Source organism: Galeopterus variegatus, unplaced genomic scaffold (genome assembly GCF_000696425.1).
Source record: "Galeopterus variegatus unplaced genomic scaffold, G_variegatus-3.0.2 Scaffold2200, whole genome shotgun sequence".
Lineage (NCBI taxonomy): Eukaryota > Metazoa > Chordata > Mammalia > Dermoptera > Cynocephalidae > Galeopterus > Galeopterus variegatus.
Window position 1 is genome coordinate 381,112 of NW_007728311.1, and position 17,403 is coordinate 398,514.

At 35.3% G+C, this 17,403-nt stretch overlaps 1 protein-coding gene across 1 annotated transcript in view; it reads left to right on the plus strand.

The window, feature by feature from the left end:
- Window positions 1-2,116: 2,116 nt before the first annotated feature.
- UBE2E3 (ubiquitin-conjugating enzyme E2E 3) overlaps window positions 2,117-17,403 on the plus strand; it is an 86,930-nt gene continuing 71,643 nt past the window's right edge. Inside the window, exons 1-3 of the mRNA XM_008580902.1 lie at window positions 2,117-2,353; window positions 2,884-3,099; window positions 4,873-4,923. Of these exons, the coding sequence (XP_008579124.1) occupies window positions 2,909-3,099; window positions 4,873-4,923 (242 nt within the window). The 5' untranslated portion in view covers window positions 2,117-2,353; window positions 2,884-2,908. The remainder of the gene's footprint in view (window positions 2,354-2,883; window positions 3,100-4,872; window positions 4,924-17,403) is intronic.

The following is a 17,403-nucleotide window of genomic DNA, read 5'->3' on the forward strand; positions in this document are numbered from 1 at the left end:
GGTTTGTGTGTCCAGCACCTAGCAGCGTTTGGTCCTCAATCAAGCTCACTGAATGACAATGTCTTTGGAAAATTACAGAAATGTAACTTATTTGTTTAAGAGTTGTGAGCAACCCTTTACCAGAATTTTTCTATTTGGAAGAAAAAAAGTAAATATTTTGGCTCACTCAGTCTTTTCTTTTTCTTTCCCTTAATTCTGGTTCATCCTTCGTGACTTTGCCATTCTCATTCCCTCTGTGAACTTCACATTCTCCCAGCACCCCTGCCCCTGCACACTTGTGGGAGAGGAATCCACAAATTCCTTTCAGGCTCCATCACTGGAACAAGTTCTCAGTAGCTGGAGAAGGTCTGAGCTGCAAACAGGAAGTTTTTGTACTTCTGGCTACTTTGTGCCTGGGGCAAAAACTGCGGAATCTACCTGGACACTCTGCAAAAAGAATGGCGGAGCAAAACTAACCTTCACTGTCCCTACCTAAAGGTTTTCTGGGTGGACATTCTGACCCAATAGCACTCAGGGCTTCTCTTTCCAGAACTGGTGTTTCGCGTGCAAGGCACAACAGTTCCGCAGAAAAATGTCAGGTTTTAAGCCCTCAAAATGCTCTCTTCCACTTTTTAAAATCCTGAGTGGGATATTTAAAAAATTGTCTTGGATTTTTAAGCTTTCAAAGCATCGAAGGAGAGTCCTCTTTGGCAGCGACAGTCGCAGGCTGTAAGCCAAAGAGAAGCAAAGGCTGGTACCCTAGCCTTGAAATCCTTTTTACCTCCCTCAGTGCCCAGTACCCCATCTTGCCCCTTCCTCTAGCTCACTTGGGGGCAAGAGGCAAATTTCCTCCGCCTACGTGCCTGGCCTCGTCCACAGCACCCATAAGTCTCCAGTCTCCAGGGCAGCGAGGGAGTCCCAGCCACGCGCACAGGGCCCTTGCCCAGGTATTGGGGCCCGGGAATCCAGGGCGGCCCCTGCGCCGGCAAAGGGGATGCAGCCAGCCCTGGGGAGGCGGGTAGCTCAATGGGCAGCCTCGCCCCGGAGGCGGGCCCAGATGACATACTTCATAGAAATAGAAAAAACAATCTTAACATTCATATGGAAAAGAGACCTCAAATAGCCACAGCAATTCTGAGAAAAAAAAAAAAATTAAAAAACCAGAGGCATTATACTACCCAACTACAAATTATAATACAAAGTCATAGTAACCAAAACAGCATGGGACTGGCATAAAAACAGACACCTGAACCAATGCAACAAAATAGAGAACTCAGAAATCAACCCATGTACTTGCAACCAACTGATCTTCAATAAATGAACCAAGAACACACATTGGAGAAAGAACAGGCTCTTCAGTTAATGTTGCGGGGAAAACTGGATATCTATGTATAGAAGAGTTAAGCTAGATGTATACCACTTGGCATATAGCAAAATCAACTCAAAGTGGATTAAAGACTTAGGTATAAGACCCCAAACAACAAAACTCCTGGAAGAAGACATATGGGAAACATTTTGGGAGATAGGACTGGGCAAAGACTTTATGAGAAATCCCCAAAGCACAAAGTACATTTAATTCTTACCACAGTGCATTGAAGTAGGCATTATGCTAACCACATGTTGAAAATAAATAAATAAATAAATAAGTTTTGGTTACCATGATATTTACATAGAATATCTCACAGTTATAACAGGCTATTCTAAGCTCATAACAACTTAAATTTCATCATATAAAATAATTCTACATTTTTATTCCACCCTTTCTCATTTTATGTTTTTAATGTCACAATTTATATGTTTTTATATTGTACATCCCTTAACAAACTATAGTAGCTATTACTATTTTTAATAGTATTTTTCTTTTAACCTCCGTACTAAAGATATAATTGATTTGTGCCTCAACATTACAGTTTTAGAGTATTCTAAGTTTGATTGTGCACTTTCTTTTACCAGTGAGTTTTATACTTTCAGATATTTTCATGTTACTCATTAGCATCTTTTTATTTCAGCTTGACAACTCCCTTTAGCATTTTTTGGAAGATAGGTCTGGTGTAGATGAACTCTCTCAGCTTTTGTATGTCTAAAGAAGCCTTTATCTCTCTTTCATTTTCTGAAGAATAGCTTTGCTGGGTATAGTATTCTTTGCACTTCTTGGGGCTTTGTTTGTTTGTTTGTTTTTCTTCTGGGCTGTTTTTTTTTTTTTCGTTATTTTGGACAAAATGTCGGTCCGTGAGGTTAAAATTGAGCGAGGGACCTTGGAGGCGTTGGGAGCTTTGCAGAAGGTGCAGTTTGGATTCTGCTTTTCCCAGGGTGGCAGCTCGGTCTTGGCCGGATGAATCTTCGCTGCTGGTCGTGCAAACGGCTAGAGCAGCTGGTTAGTTGATTTTTAAATTTTTAAGTGTTGTGCTTAAAGGCTTTACGTGCACAGAGGAGAAATCGCCACCTTAAATAAGCATATGGGCGATTAACAGGGTGTGTTTTCCTCTCGGAAAGGGAATTTGGTAGCTTTGACCAATGTCAGCGTGTAAATATTTAGACGTTATTAGTGACTTTTTAGCATTTTTCAGCGAGATCTGTTATTTACAGTGTGTCATATGTTATTAATGCTCGTTGCCTAAGTTCCCTGGCAAATCTGTTTCATGCCTTCTGAGAAAGTAGACAATTGATAGATTGTCCAAGGGACGGAAAAAAAATGTGAGTGGGTTTTCTAACTTGAGTTCTGTAAATCCCTGAACGTTGGCGTTGTGAGACACATCACCTCCCCTGTAACCTTGCTGTACGATGAGATAAGTGTGAACACTTTTGAAGTTTTATTAAAATACGATTTTAGGTAAATATTAAGAAAAGAAAATGCTGTTGGTTTATTTCTTAGATTTAACATTTCTTCTCCCCTCCTTTTAAAAGTTTTCCAAGAGGGAACTTCACCAAGATGTCCAGTGATAGGCAAAGGTCCGATGATGAGAGCCCCAGCACTAGCAGTGGCAGTTCAGATGCGGACCAGCGAGACCCAGCCGCTCCAGAGCCCGAAGAACAAGAAGAAAGAAAACCTGCCACCCAACAGAAGAAAAACACCAAACTCTCTAGCAAAACCACTGCTAAGTTATCCACTAGTGCTAAAAGGTAATGTGTAAAAGGCACATTGTCAGGTTGCCTTACAAATGGTTAGACGCTTATGTTAGTTTTACATCAGTAGCAATAGTTGAGGAGAAGTATTTACTTCATGATCAATTTTATTTGTACATGAACGAGTTGATATTGTTTAGGTGGTACATAAGTGACCTCATTAGAATTACACTTTTAAGCAAACTGTTCTGTACTTTGGTAACTTCAGTAAGAGTGTCCTTCAGTAGAGGTGGACCAACATTCTGACAGATTGTTAAGGAGTTGGCAAGGAAAATTTGTTGAACCCAAATTAGATGGTAATTGGGGATGTTTCCTTTTATGAGTCATACTTTTCCTTAGTGGAATTGACACTTCTAGAGGTCAGCAGTGCTTCTCTTCATGAAACTTAGTGATCACAAATGAGCACGATTGCTAGGAAATTTGTAAATTCCAGGCCATGGCTATATTTGAAAACGGATTTTAAATTGTGCTCCAATCTGCTTAGTTTTACAAATAAGACTTTAAATCATGCATCACAGGTATAACTTTTTGTAGTTAAATTGTGGTTATCCTTCCCTGTTCTTGCCAGGGCAAATAAAACTGAAAAGTGGCCATTTACAATTTTAGGTGTCAGTTGGCAGTTGAAAACTTTCATTGTCCTTGTGACTCTTCACTCTGAAACGTGTGGATGTGCTTGACACATTGATACTCAACAGCAGGAAAAACATATTTTGTTGGGTAGAAGTGAAAGATCATTTGTTTCCTGTTGATTTATATTTTCTGTGATGGCGAAAAGAGATTCTGTCAATGGCTCTCCATCAGTGATAGTGGAGTATTCATGAACTCTAGTAATTATATGTAAAATGTAGTTACAGCATTAGGCAATATTGACATTGTTGATTTTTATTGATCACGACTAAAGGAAAAAAGATACAAAAACTGATCTAATATTGCATTCTGTAGTGATTCAAAAATAGTCTTATTTTTCTGTGGATTTTCACCTTTATTGTACCAATAATCAAGTATTAGTAATTTGAGAATATTCAGCAGCTGTCTTTGAAATAATTTAAAATCCTTCTCAATTTGTTGTAATCTTGTTGCGGAACACATGAAACACGTCTTAAGTTTTGAAAACATCTTAAATTTGAAAAAAATCAGAGAATTGCTTTTTTCCCCTTTTTATCTTCGTTTTGTTTTCTTTCTCCCAAAATTTATTAAATTTAAGTGCTGTACCTAAGATCAGGGAAAAGAGAAATGGTTAAATACGAATGCCAGTTCATTTTTGGAAGTTTTTCACTGGTAAAGACGTGTAAATTTTAAACTTTTTTTTTGACAGATAAAATATTGTCAAAACTATTAATGTGCTTTAGCAGTAGCTTGTTAATTTTTACCTCAGTGAAAGTGACTTGAAGTCATTGTCAAATGTTCTAGTGCTTTCCCTCCTCCCTTTTTGTCTCATTTGCATATAAGCTTGAAAAGAGAATTTCTTTGGTAAAAAGTATTTTAAAACTGATTTTATATTCTTTACCGAGTACTAATGGAGGACTACTTCTCAAATCAGGTGTCAATGACTGATTTATTTACAATAGCAAGTGAGAAAAAAAGCTGCAAAGTTTCTGTTAAGGGATTTGGGTTATGCCTCTGAGAACAAAGAGGAAGCAGCCATGTTAGCATTACTGAAGGCAAAGCCAGCCTTGCATTTAACTGCATGGTGGTAGAGGGCAGTGTAATTCCCCGGTTATTTTGTAGGCTATCTCAAATCCTTTTTGTATGTTCTCATTTCACTAACAGAATTCAGAAGGAGCTAGCTGAAATAACCCTTGATCCTCCTCCTAACTGCAGGTAAGAAACAATTTTGTTCTTTTGATTTCAAATGGTGGAAAAATAGCAAGAGATTATTATCCTCGCTGGATATGTGTGCAGCAGAAGGGGCTACATTTGCTTTTTTACAGCTTTGCAAGTGCATTAAACAAAAACTGTGTAAGGTGAATTAAGTAAAATTAGGAGAAAAAGTACTTTATAGCATGTATCATACATTGTGGATTTATGTATATGCCGATTTTGTGCTTCTTAGTGAGATTAGTATGAAAGGTGCTGATTTTTGTTCTGTTGTATTTCTGCAGAGCATGTTTATCCAGAAGTATATTGCAGAAACTTATAAAATTTTGTTAAGCTTTAAAGTTACTGCTTGTGTGCAGTCCCAACTGACCCTCCAAATTTAGAAATTGCTGAATGTGGTGTTACAAAATGTAAATGCAGTCAACAAGAGTGGAGTTGTTTCTGTTTGATTTATTCAGTAACTTGCCTTCAGGACAAATTTTATGTGTGCTGAGCTAATGGTTTTAGTTGTTGTTTTCTACAGAAGACATTGTTGGGATTATTTACATTTTAAGCAAATGTCCTAATTACTTGGGGAAATTTTTAGTAACTTTGGTAGTTGAAATATGTGTGTGAAAAGCAGTAAATGAATTGGAATTGTGGGAAGAATTTGTTTCAGTTGGTCTCAGGTAGAATAATGTAGGATTGTTGGTTGATATAAGATATATTAAAAGTAGCCGGTTAATCTTGTTTTCCCCAGTGATTTTTTTTTCACTTCGTCTTATATATTCACTGTTTGTTTTTTTAACAGTGACTGTATAGTTAAAAAAATTCATCAAACTTAGAAAACAATATTGTAGATAATTTGCATGAGAAATGTGCTTAAGAATGACCGTCATTGCTACAAATAAGGCAGTGATATGGTTTGATATGAAAATGTTTTAGTGTCTAACCTATATTTTTGCACAAATTATGTTCAGTTGTGATGGTTAGACCTATCTCTGAAATCTACTTGAAATATAATAGGGAATAATCCAGTTGCTGCTGCTTGTGTGTGTTAACTGGATCCTTAGATAAGGTGATCTGATCCTGATTTATCCAGTGAATAGTTTTGCTTATATTTGTTATTTCAACCATTTCAGTTCAAAAAGGATACACGAATGTAAACTAATTTTGAACAGAGAGTGTTATGTCAGATCTCAGAGTATTAAGAGCTGTGCTGTCCCATAATGTGGCCACTAGCCACATGGGGCCTGATTACTTCAGTTGTGGCTAGTCCAAAATGAGATGTGTTGTAAATGTAAAAACACATCGGACTTTGAAAACTTTGTATGCACAAAAGAATGTAAAATATCCCATTTAAAAACAAATACGTATTACATTTTGAAATGATAATATTTTGGATACATTGTGCTATATAAAATATTTAAATTAATTTTACTTTTTTTTTTTTTTTACCATTTTAATATGGGTATTAGAAAATCACCTATGTGGCTTGCATTTATATTTCTGTTGAATAGAGCTGCTTTAGAGAATAAGTAAATCAAAGTATTTCCTTACAGGCTTCTAAATGGTGTGTCAAATCTGTAGCCATTTAGGGAGGTCAAGTTAAATTTACTCTCTTGAAGAATCACTTCACTTGCAGAGTGTATTCTGATATTTCCCATTATGAAAGATGTAAAGATCTATCAGTTCAAAACTCTGAAATGTTTTAAAATTGCATGTAAGGTCAAACATTTTTAAAGGTTTCGGTTGATTTTCTGCAAATGGCACAGGCTAGTGGACGTGTGTAAATCTAGAGAGCCCAGTAGACATGTGTTGAATGCCCTCAGAGCAGTAGCCTAGTGTTACAGTTGCTGAAGAAATCTGCTTTACATGTTTGACCCAGGAATGTTTCCTACAAGGTCACTGAGGATTATTTTAGAGGGGGTAAAATCTTCTATGACATAGAAAGTTTCGCTTATCTTATGGTTTTCTCTTTGTATACCAGATTTCTTTTAAGTCCATGAAATAATGCTTCACATTTGATGATTAGACTAGTGAAATAGCAAAACTTTGGGCTTGCTTGTGAACAACATGGATTACATCTCATCTCTGCTTTCCCTTGACACAAGCTGTTAAGACTGTAAACTTTTGCAGATATCTTTTAGTTCTCCAGTTCTTTTAATATATGAAATTCTTTGTGGCATGTAAGTAATTAATGAAAAAACAAAGTTTAAGTCTTAGTAGGGGACTGGGAGAAGTTTCTTATTGCTATAGGGACAGTCTTCTATATGCCTCACCTGTAAAATATGCAGGTACTTTTGTTTGTCTTCAGATTCTTTTGGGTGGAAGAAGGCTTAGTCCTTGTTCTTGAGTGGGAATTTGAAATGTTTGGTAGAGGAATTTTAAAAGTTTGACAGATAAGCCTGAATTTGTCTTTTATTTTTGCTTCCTGGTCAGAACTGTGACAGATTGTAATGTTATGTTCTTTTAATTCACAAGTGCAGAAATGAGAATTTTAGCTTTATGGTGATTGTATGGTTTAAATTTATTAATTTATACTACAATTAAAGATGAGATTCTATATTCATAAATTATAGAGTATGCGAATTCATAGTGCCTGAGATCTATGAAACTTAATGCTTTTGACTTTCAAGTGTAGTTATTTAATCAGAATCCCATTATGGTTTTGAATATGATTTTTACAAGCTTGTCAAAGATTTAGTTCTACCTCAGGAATTATGTCTGTGTACAGTTAGGAAAAATTTGAATGAAATACAAGAAAATTCAGCAAAACCAAAATTACTCAGGCAAGGGAGATTTCTCTTAAATCCCTTCCTGTGTTTTAATTAGTAAAATATTCTTTAGCTATTATATAGTTATGTCTAATGTGTATACACTCAGGGTGCTGTTAGGATAGATTTAATTGTTGAATTAAGGATATGTCAATAAGCATATTTGAATATATTTTGATAGTATTCATATTTTTTTTCCTAATAGTATAAAAGTTTTATAAATCTGTTATTTCCAATGATTTGATGATGTTTCGGGTTTTAGGTATTGGAGGACCGTAAGCCAAAATGCCCTAAACATAGGGATATAATATTTATTAATCAGTTTCTTTTTATACTCGTTACATACTACATTCTGGATTAGTATATAAATAATTGATACATCAAAGAGAGGGGAGGGAAACTGTGTTATCATTTCCCTACCTGTTTTTAGAGAAAATTGACTAGAATTGTTTAGTGATGTTATTAAGACATTTACATTCCATCTGTTTCCCAAATGGGTGTCTCTGTCCTCTCTTAGACACTGCTTGTACAAACAGCAAAAGTTCAGAAAGGTACTAGATTTCTAACTTAACCTCTTATTTCTTTCCATGTATGAAAAAGTGCATATAAACACTTTAAAAATATTTTTTAATATGTTCATATTGAATCAATGTTAAAGTAGATATTCAGGAGTATTTGTAAATAGTTTTGGATGTGGGAAAGGCCTTAGTGGGGTTATTAATACAGTATCAAGTTAATAGTGTTAATAATATGTTAACTAGCAAAACCTGAAATCAGGTACTATAATACTTAAATTTTACTAACTTCCTTTCAAAAAAAAAACGATCATAAAGGAAGCAGTTAAATTCAAAACTAGAAGTTGGCAACCCCTAACTTGCTCATAAGCCTAATTGTCTCACTGAGGATGAACTCTGCCTCCTCCTGAGGGTTGCCACTACTTTCCACCATTTTGTGGGGTAGACTAGAACTTGGCTACTTCAAGAGTGATCTGGCAGCATCTCCATCACAGGTGAGATTGTTAGAAATGCAGAATCTTGCCTCACCCTGAGGCGGAAGTACTGAGTCAGAATCTGAATTTAACAAGATTTGCAGGTGAATTGTATGTATGAGGATACTTGGAAAAATTCATTTTATCTTTTAATTCTATTTTCCACAAACTTTTTGAAGTACCCTCAGACATTAAGGTTTGAAAAGTGCTGGTCCTGGAGCAAGACTGGGTTCAGATCCGTGCTCTCCTGCTTACTGGCTTTGTTACTTTAGCTAAGTTCTTGATTGTGATCTAAGGAGAGATTTTGAAAGCTTTTTTTCATTGGCATATAAAGGCAGGTAATGATTGAAATAATATGTAATAGCTACATAACTTTTGTTGCTTATGCAGTACTTGATTTTAAAACCTCCCACACATGTAGATGAGTTGCTTTTTCTTTTTTACTTATACATGTAATTGTTTTTATTGTTTTACTTAGACAGTGTGTGCTATATGAAGGTACTCTATTATGTAAAACAAAATTGTATCTCACTAATTATCCAATCTTTTTATTTTCAACTGTTAAAAAAAAAACAACCCTGGAGCCCCCTTTTATAAAAATTAAATCTTAATTGGAAGCTTGATTTGTAAAACAGGTAATACAGAACTACTCTGAAGGTGTTTTCCATCCTCCATACCATGGTCATCTACAGATGGATAGTTTCTCTCATTCATTTTATTATGAATAAATCTAATTTTGGCATCAGCATAGACCTTGAAAAGCGTGAGGATTTTTCTGGGGACTTGGCATTACTGATAATTTTAAGTTGTTTATGATCAAAGCGAATTGATGTTTTTATTTTTCAATGAGCTGATAGTTGCTGCAACACAGCTGTAATACAGTAGGTTGTTAATGTTGTATTGTAGTTTTTTTGTCTACCTTTTTGCAAGCGTGTTCCTTGAAGGGAGAGTTTGTCTTACTCATTTTCATATCTCTTGCTGCACACAGTGTTTTGCATGTGAAGGTTTGTTAAATTAATAAACTGAAATCTCACATTGACATAGAAATAGAAACTTCAGGCAAAACAATGATTTTGGATGGTTGGAGAAAAGTTATTAAAGATCCCACATATTCTTTACTTTTTTCATAATTTAATAGGATTATTCAAAAATTATTTAGCTACCATTTTTATTTGCTCATAAAAGGAAATCGATAATTGCAGTAAGCCTAATTATTCCCCCCCATATGCCAGTGCAGCAGAAGGACTCAATACTGTTGTGTGATTAAAAACATTTTCCAAAGGAATGCATGATTGAAAAACAACATTCTTCCTAGCAAAAAGGTCACATTTCTTTTAGGGGCCTATTAAATTGAATACAAATAATATAAAGGATATATAAATAGAAGGTGGGTGAAAACAGTTGTGTGCTTTTAAGAAAAGTTATATGGTTACTTTGTAACTACATGTTGCAGATTGTTGTGTTCCTTTCTGTAGGTAACCAATTGGTACGTTATTCCTTCCTTTCCCTCCTTGAAGTGAGATGCTGTAACAACAAATGGATGTGTTCAGTTATAGGAAAATCAGTAAGTCTTGCTTAGAGTGTAAGGGCATTCAGATTGAGAATGGAGAACTTGATCTTCCATTATCTTCTTTCTTACAAATATGAGTTAAAAACATGATAAAACTACCTGTAGATCTAGAGAAATAGAAAGTGATTTTTTTCCCCATATTATTTTTGACAGGGAAGTATATTGGGGCATTTTATTAGAATCTAGAAGACAAAACATCTTTAAACTTTTAATTTTCTTTTGCCTCTGGATTTGTGGTTCTGAACTGGGGCTATTTTTGCCTCCTCCTCCATCCGCCAACCTAGGGGACAATTGGCAATGCCTCGACACATTTTTGCTTTTCTTAACTGAGGGAGAAGTTGGTTACTGCTGACATTAGTGGGTAGAAGACAGGGATACTACTACATACTCTACAGTGAATAGGACAATCCCTCACAACAAAGTATTATCTGGACGAAAGTGTCAGTTGTGAAAACCCTGTTTATAGTTACTTGTTCCTATGCTTTGTCTCTTGGATTTTTGGACAGTTTGCTTTCGACTGTTTTCCTGTCTTATTAGTGATGCATGATTAATACATTCACCTGCGCCTTCCTCAGAATTGGTGTCCCTGCTTCCTGCTAGTCCCATGTTGTAAGTTTATATACATCTTATATTACCTGACGTTTGTTATTTTTTATGTGAAACCACAGGAATGGCTACCTTGACTACCTGCTAAATTATGGTCTTTTGAGGCCAGAAATACTTACAGCAATATTTTTCTTTCTTTAAGTTCTTCTACCAGTTAATTATATTCCTGCATGATCTAGCTTCAGGCTGGTTGTATATACTATGTTTTATTAGGAATATTGAAGTAACATCAAGGAAAAATACCATTGGAAAGTCATCAAAATTCAGTTTTATGTTGATTGAATTACGCCCAAGTTAGAAAGCCAGGCTCTTCATTTGGTTTTTATTTTCATCATTAAGATAATACAGAGGTTACTTCTATTCTGTTGTCACAAGTCCACAATCCTTTATTTCAAACCCTTAGGGCCAGATGTGTTTCAGAATGCAGAAGTTTTCAGATTTTAGAAAGGTAATGTGATGTGTTTATTGTATTTTATGTAACACCCCTCCCCCGCAGTGCTTTATAATAAACATATTAATATGTTTACATAAAAAAGTATGAATATTCACACTAAGAGGGATAACTAAAAATTACAGGTAGTTTCAGGTCAGTTCAGATTTGGTGTTGCTACCAAATTATTTTGCACCAACCTTATTTAAAAACCTTTGATTTTCAGATCTTTTAGGATTCCAGATTTGTGGATAAGCAATTATGGCCCTGTACTAATTTTGCTATTACAATAACAGTGACTACTACTACTCCTCATGGTGAAAGGTTGTTTTATAGTCTTGCTTTTCTTTTCTTCTTACCTGTTTCCTAATAGCTGATGTCAGTTTCTCAGTTATTTTTGGATCATTGCTTTTTTTGTTTTATAACTTGTATGCTTAACTAGAAAAAGATTTTAGACTCTTGATTCTAGAGTTCTATTCTCTTAAGGGTGAAACTATAGTTATTGGTTTCTTTTTAAGTGTTCTGTATGTACTCTTAAGGGTGAAACTATAGTTATTGGTTTCTTTTTAAGTGTTCTGTATGTATTGGATTACTTGTCTGCTCTGCTGTCTTTTAATCATTCCATTCATTTTAGATATACAAAATTTCACAGAAAGGAAGATATCCTTTAATATTTAAACACAAGACTTGCCATTTTTTATGTATGTATTTTGTCTTGCAAGATTTAAGTGCAATTAGACCATAAAGGAGACATTAAATTTTGCTAGTTGTATTGTGATTACAAACAAACCTAGAAGGCTTAGTGATTCAACGTATTAAATTTTTTTTTTCTCATTTATATGAAGTCCACTGTTGGTCCAGGGACTCTCCTGGGTAGCTCTTCCCCGTGTTGACTCACATTTATGCTGCTTGTAACTTGTAGCTCTGCCATTTGGAATATGTGTCCCAGCAAGAGAGGTGGAGGGCCTTGTGCCAACTTTTAAGTGCTTTGGTCTGGATGCAAGACATGAATTAGTCACAGGGCCTTGGCTAACTGCAAAGTGGCTGAAAAACGTGGGAGAGTGCTGTGGTTTGAATGTGGCTTGTCCCCACCAAAACTCATGTTGAGGCTTGGTCCCTGGTGTGGTGGTGTTGGGAGGTGGTGCCTTTAAGAGGTGATTAGGTTGTTAAGATGGATTAATGTCTTTCTCAAAAGACTGGGTTAGTTCTCCTGGGAATGGATTGGTTCCCATGAGAGTGGGTTGTTGTAAAGCGAGGTTGCTTCTCTTGTTTTGCACTTTGCCCACATGCCCGATTCCCCTTAGATTCCCCTTCCGTTTCAAACCCTTGTTTTGTCGTGGCACAAGGCCCTCACCAGAAGCTGTCAGATGGACCTGCCCGTTCTTGAACTTCTAGCTTCCAGAACTGTGAGGTAAATAAACCTCTTTTCTTCATAAATTACGAAGCTCAGGTATTCTGTTATGGCAACAGAAAATGGACTAAGACAGGGAGTATATGGGTATTCGGTGATAAATCAATTTCTTTGCCACAAATGATACTCTTCCACGAATGGGTGACTTTTACTCTCACTTCAAAAACAGTAAAGGGGAAGTACGAGCCTGGCACTGAACTAGGTTCCACAGCACAGTACCTGTTAGTACAATATATTGTTTAATTCCCCAAACAGCCCTATGAAGTAAATATTAATCTCCTTTAGATTTCAAAACTGAATCTGAGAGTTAAGAAAGTTGCCAAATGTCACATATGTAGTGCGTATACATGACAGATCCTGGGTTTATTTTTTACATGAAAGTAAGCATTTTCACTTTTGTACAGTGCTGTTTGAAAAATATGGTAAAAGCTTTCAAAGTTGATTATGGGTCTATAAGGTACATGCTTGTAAGTGTATTCCACTTTACTTATCTCTCAAAGGATTCAAAATTCTGTTCTTGAAAGGTTTTAGAATCTGACAAGTAAGCTCCAGTTGTTGAGTGGGGTAAGAAGAATGTTTGCTTTTTTGGCTTGGGGATGCTAGGCTCTTCTTACATTTTTTAAAAAAATTGTCATTCAGAACCATTTTCTTTTTGGGGAATATTCCCCAAGTTGCCTGCTGTCCTGTCTTGTTCTCTGTACTTGTGAGGAAGAAGGTCAGGGATTGAATATAACCATAATGGAAAAGGTAAATCATTGTTTTTTGCTGTATAGTCTTTGTGTATGCCTTTTCTTGTGGGCAAAAGGATAACTTTTAAATCTACCTCTACTTTTTCCTCTGGGGTACTATGAAGTGCAGTCCATGTTAATGAATTGCTTTGAAGTTGGAAAAAAATCTCTCTTCAGATAAGAATTTCTGTGTAGTACTTTATGAGGAAAAGCTCCAACAACACAGGATTTTAGAGGATTTTTCAAGCTGACATCTCAGCAACATGTGCATGTGTTATGTTTTATTCCTGGTACCAGATCTGACTTTTTATGTATTAGGTCCCTCTTAATGTTTTATATAGTTTCATAGTTTATTTAAACACTGTTTTTTCCTAAACTTGTGAATTTATACAAAAATTATTCTCAGATATTAATATGGGGACTTGCTATTTTATAATGAGTCTCTTTGAAAGAGAAGCTGGTTCACTTAGCATAATAGACCTAATGTTCTTAGGGTGCCCTGGTAGGTTGATATAGTTCATTTTAGATTGATGAAACTAATGAGTTTTATGAATCAGATCTATGCATTGCATCTTGTCTAAATGCAGTATTAATGTTAAATCCTAAAGCTTTGAGTTTTCTCTCTTGATATTTCATGTTTTACAAGGGTGTAGGTAAACAGCATAAGCTTGTTTATTGCACCTGTTTTGGATGTGCTGGTCAGTAGGTAGTGATTAACATTAAGAGTAATATCAATAGTGAGGATCAGATTTGCCCAGGGTGTAGTCTGCTTGTTTTGGTGGGATTTGGACCAGTTATTCCCTTCCAAAGTTTCCTTGCTGCTTCAGTGTCCCTGAGCAAATATACTTTGTCATTCTGTTTAACTTCCAGCTTGTCTGTGGAAAAGTAAAGACATCTCTAGTCTGAAATTGCTTTGGGGATTATAGCTCCACATCTTTTGGTCTGAATGAAAGGCCTCAGGAAACATGAATTTTGCTACTACTTTACTTTCCTTTACTTATAAATCATCATGATGATTCTCCCTTTACATCCATGCATCTCACTTTTTATAAACACCATTCATTCCCTTTCTGAGTGTGGTTATTTGTAGTTTAGTTTTGCCATTTATAATCTTACAGGTCCTTTACAAGTGGATCATTTCTTCACATTAAATTTTAGTAGGTTAAGAATCCATTTATTCAGTATCCCCAAGAGAATCGACCTCAGAAGATTGTGGCTACCTATTTTTTATGGCTTCCTATTGCTTTCTGTAGTCTTCTCAATTTAAATAGTACAACAACAAAATATAAAGAGCACCATAAGGCATTGGGATTATGATTTATTCTTGCTTCACACTTGTTTCTAAGGGTACTTATGTGTTATTTGTTGGATTTGTTATATATATGCTTGTACTATATTTACCTGGTATTACAATGAGGAAAAATCTGGCATTTGAAGGCTTTGAACAAAAACTTAGAGGCATGCGATCTATATGGAATTCAGTGGCAGTTTTAAATAGTGTACCTTTAGTTTTTCATTTTATTTGCACCAGTGCTTTAAAAATTTTTTCTAAAACATTTTTATTATGTCTTTCCAGTTGCTTAATAGCCTCATTTCCATTAGAGGACTTTGCCAAATATTAATTTTGTTCTTTTTAAAAAATCCTAAAATAAACATATTGCAAATGATCACTTTTCCCTTTTGCTGAGGTTTCTTAATTTTTTTAATGAACTTCTTATTATGGAGAACTGGAAACATACAAAAGTAAACAGACTAGTTAGGATGAATCTCCATGTAGCTTTCAGCCAGTTTCAATAGTTAAACAATCCATGGCTGATCTTATTTCATCCATACCCCCGTCTACTTTACCCTCCCATATTACATTGAAGCAAATCTCATACATCACTTCATCTGTATTTTTGAAGATGCATATATTTCGGTATGCATTTTCAAAAGGTAAAGACTGTTTTACTTAACCACAAAGTAATAACACACCTAAAGATTATGCAGTAGTTTGTTAATCAGTCATTGTTCAAATATACAAATGTCTCATGGGTGTTATTTGAATTAGGATCCAATAAAGTAGATACATTGTGATTGGTTGATATGTTTTTCTTATCTTCTAATATATGTCTCAATTTCTTTTTTTCATTTTTACAACTTATTTGTTGAGGAAACTGGACTGAGTTTCTTAGAGTCTATATTTTGCTTAGTGGTTACCTATGGTATAGTTTCATCTGTCTCCTTGTCTTCAGTATTTGTAAATTTGGAAGTTAGGTCAAGAGGCTTGATCAAAATCAGGCTGCTTCAATAGGTGGTGGTGTGCTTTTCTATCAGGAGACACTTAACAATCAGGTTGTCTTTTTGTGATTTTGTAGCCATTGTAGTGCATCTCTAAAGAGAAACTTACCCTCATTTTCTGTTTATTTACACAGTCATGTAAATTACATAGTAAAGGCAGGGTAAGTGCTTAATTCTTTCTTTTCCTTGTTTATCAGCTTTTTCATTTATTTTTTCACAGTATTGAATTGGTTTCCTAGAATCCTTTTTAGAATCATTGTTAACTCATATTTGTTGTGTTTCAATCCATTGCAGTACTTCAGTATATTGCCATTGTTGTCATTATAGAACTTCTTTTTTTTTGTCTTTTTCCGTGTCCGGCAACGGAACGCAACCCTCAGTGTCGCCCCGTACTGGACCGGGACCAGCAACGGGAACGCAACCCTTGGTGTTGCTCCCGCGCCTCGCTCAGCCAGTGAGCAGGAACCGGTCTGTATGTGGGATCCGAACCCTCGGCGGGAGCGCCGCCGTGCTTCCCAAGCGGCGCACTACAGCAGTGCGCCACCGGGCCGGCCCAAAACTTCTTAATTTTAAGTGAACTTCAACTTAAATTGCTTTGCCTTAGGAAACCTTAGATAAATAAAAATTTCATGGGCATACTTGGTAAAAACTATGCAGATGCATGCATTCAATGTAACCATTGCTCTAGGTATTATTTTGAAAAATGAATACTTATTGGAGCTGTTGTTTTAAACTTCTGACATTCTTTTAGCCACTTTGTCAATTGTTGAGAGATAATTAAGTCTTACATTAGAGTAACTGAAATATCTTTATCAGAACTATATGTCTGATTTAAATTAAACTTGAGACAGTAAATTAAGGTGTAAGACAAACCTTTATCGCAATCAAATTAATTTATCACAAAATTGAATTTAAAAATTAACCCTATTGTTATATAAATACAAGACAAGCATCCTTTTTCATCTGTTTAGTGTTTCTCATCAGGGCACATTAGACATTTTGGTCCTAAATGTGCTTTGACTTGGAAGACACAGAACATCCTTGGACTTGCTGACTAAATGCTAGCCCATGCACCCTCTTCCCCCCCATTGCCAAATGTCTTGGGGGCAGGGGGTATCACTTCTACTTGCAAATTATTGGTCTAGATTCCACATTGCAGTGATAGCAAATCATAATGCTGTAATAAAATGATTTTGTATAGTATTTTGAGTAATGTGTAATAATTTGTAATAGATTTCTTATGTAAAATCTGTCATGATCAAATCTGTGGTTTTTACTGCATGTCTAATCATCTCATATGCAAAAAATGATATTATCTTCCTCCAGTGTTTTACTTTTTACACCTCTCCTAACTCATAGTAAATCTCATAGTAAATTGAAACTTATGCATGAGCTTAGCGTGTATGCACACTCTTGCAAATAGATGAGTTTTTGGTCTTTTTATTATTAATGAACTTTATTTTATTTACAGGAAAACCTGTGTTCTTAACAGGATTTTTCTGTTTGCACATTGCCTCAAACTGCAGTTTTCCTTTTCTCTTATTTCTAATATTTCTCCAGTTGTTAAACTCTTTATATTTCTAAGAGGTTTTTTTTTTAAAACCCTATTTAATTCTCTCATCTTTTCTTATTACCCACTATCTGGTTTCCCATTTATCTTTGGTAATCTTAGTTTTAAATGTTTTCTTCATATGATTTTTTCTTTTTTTTTTTT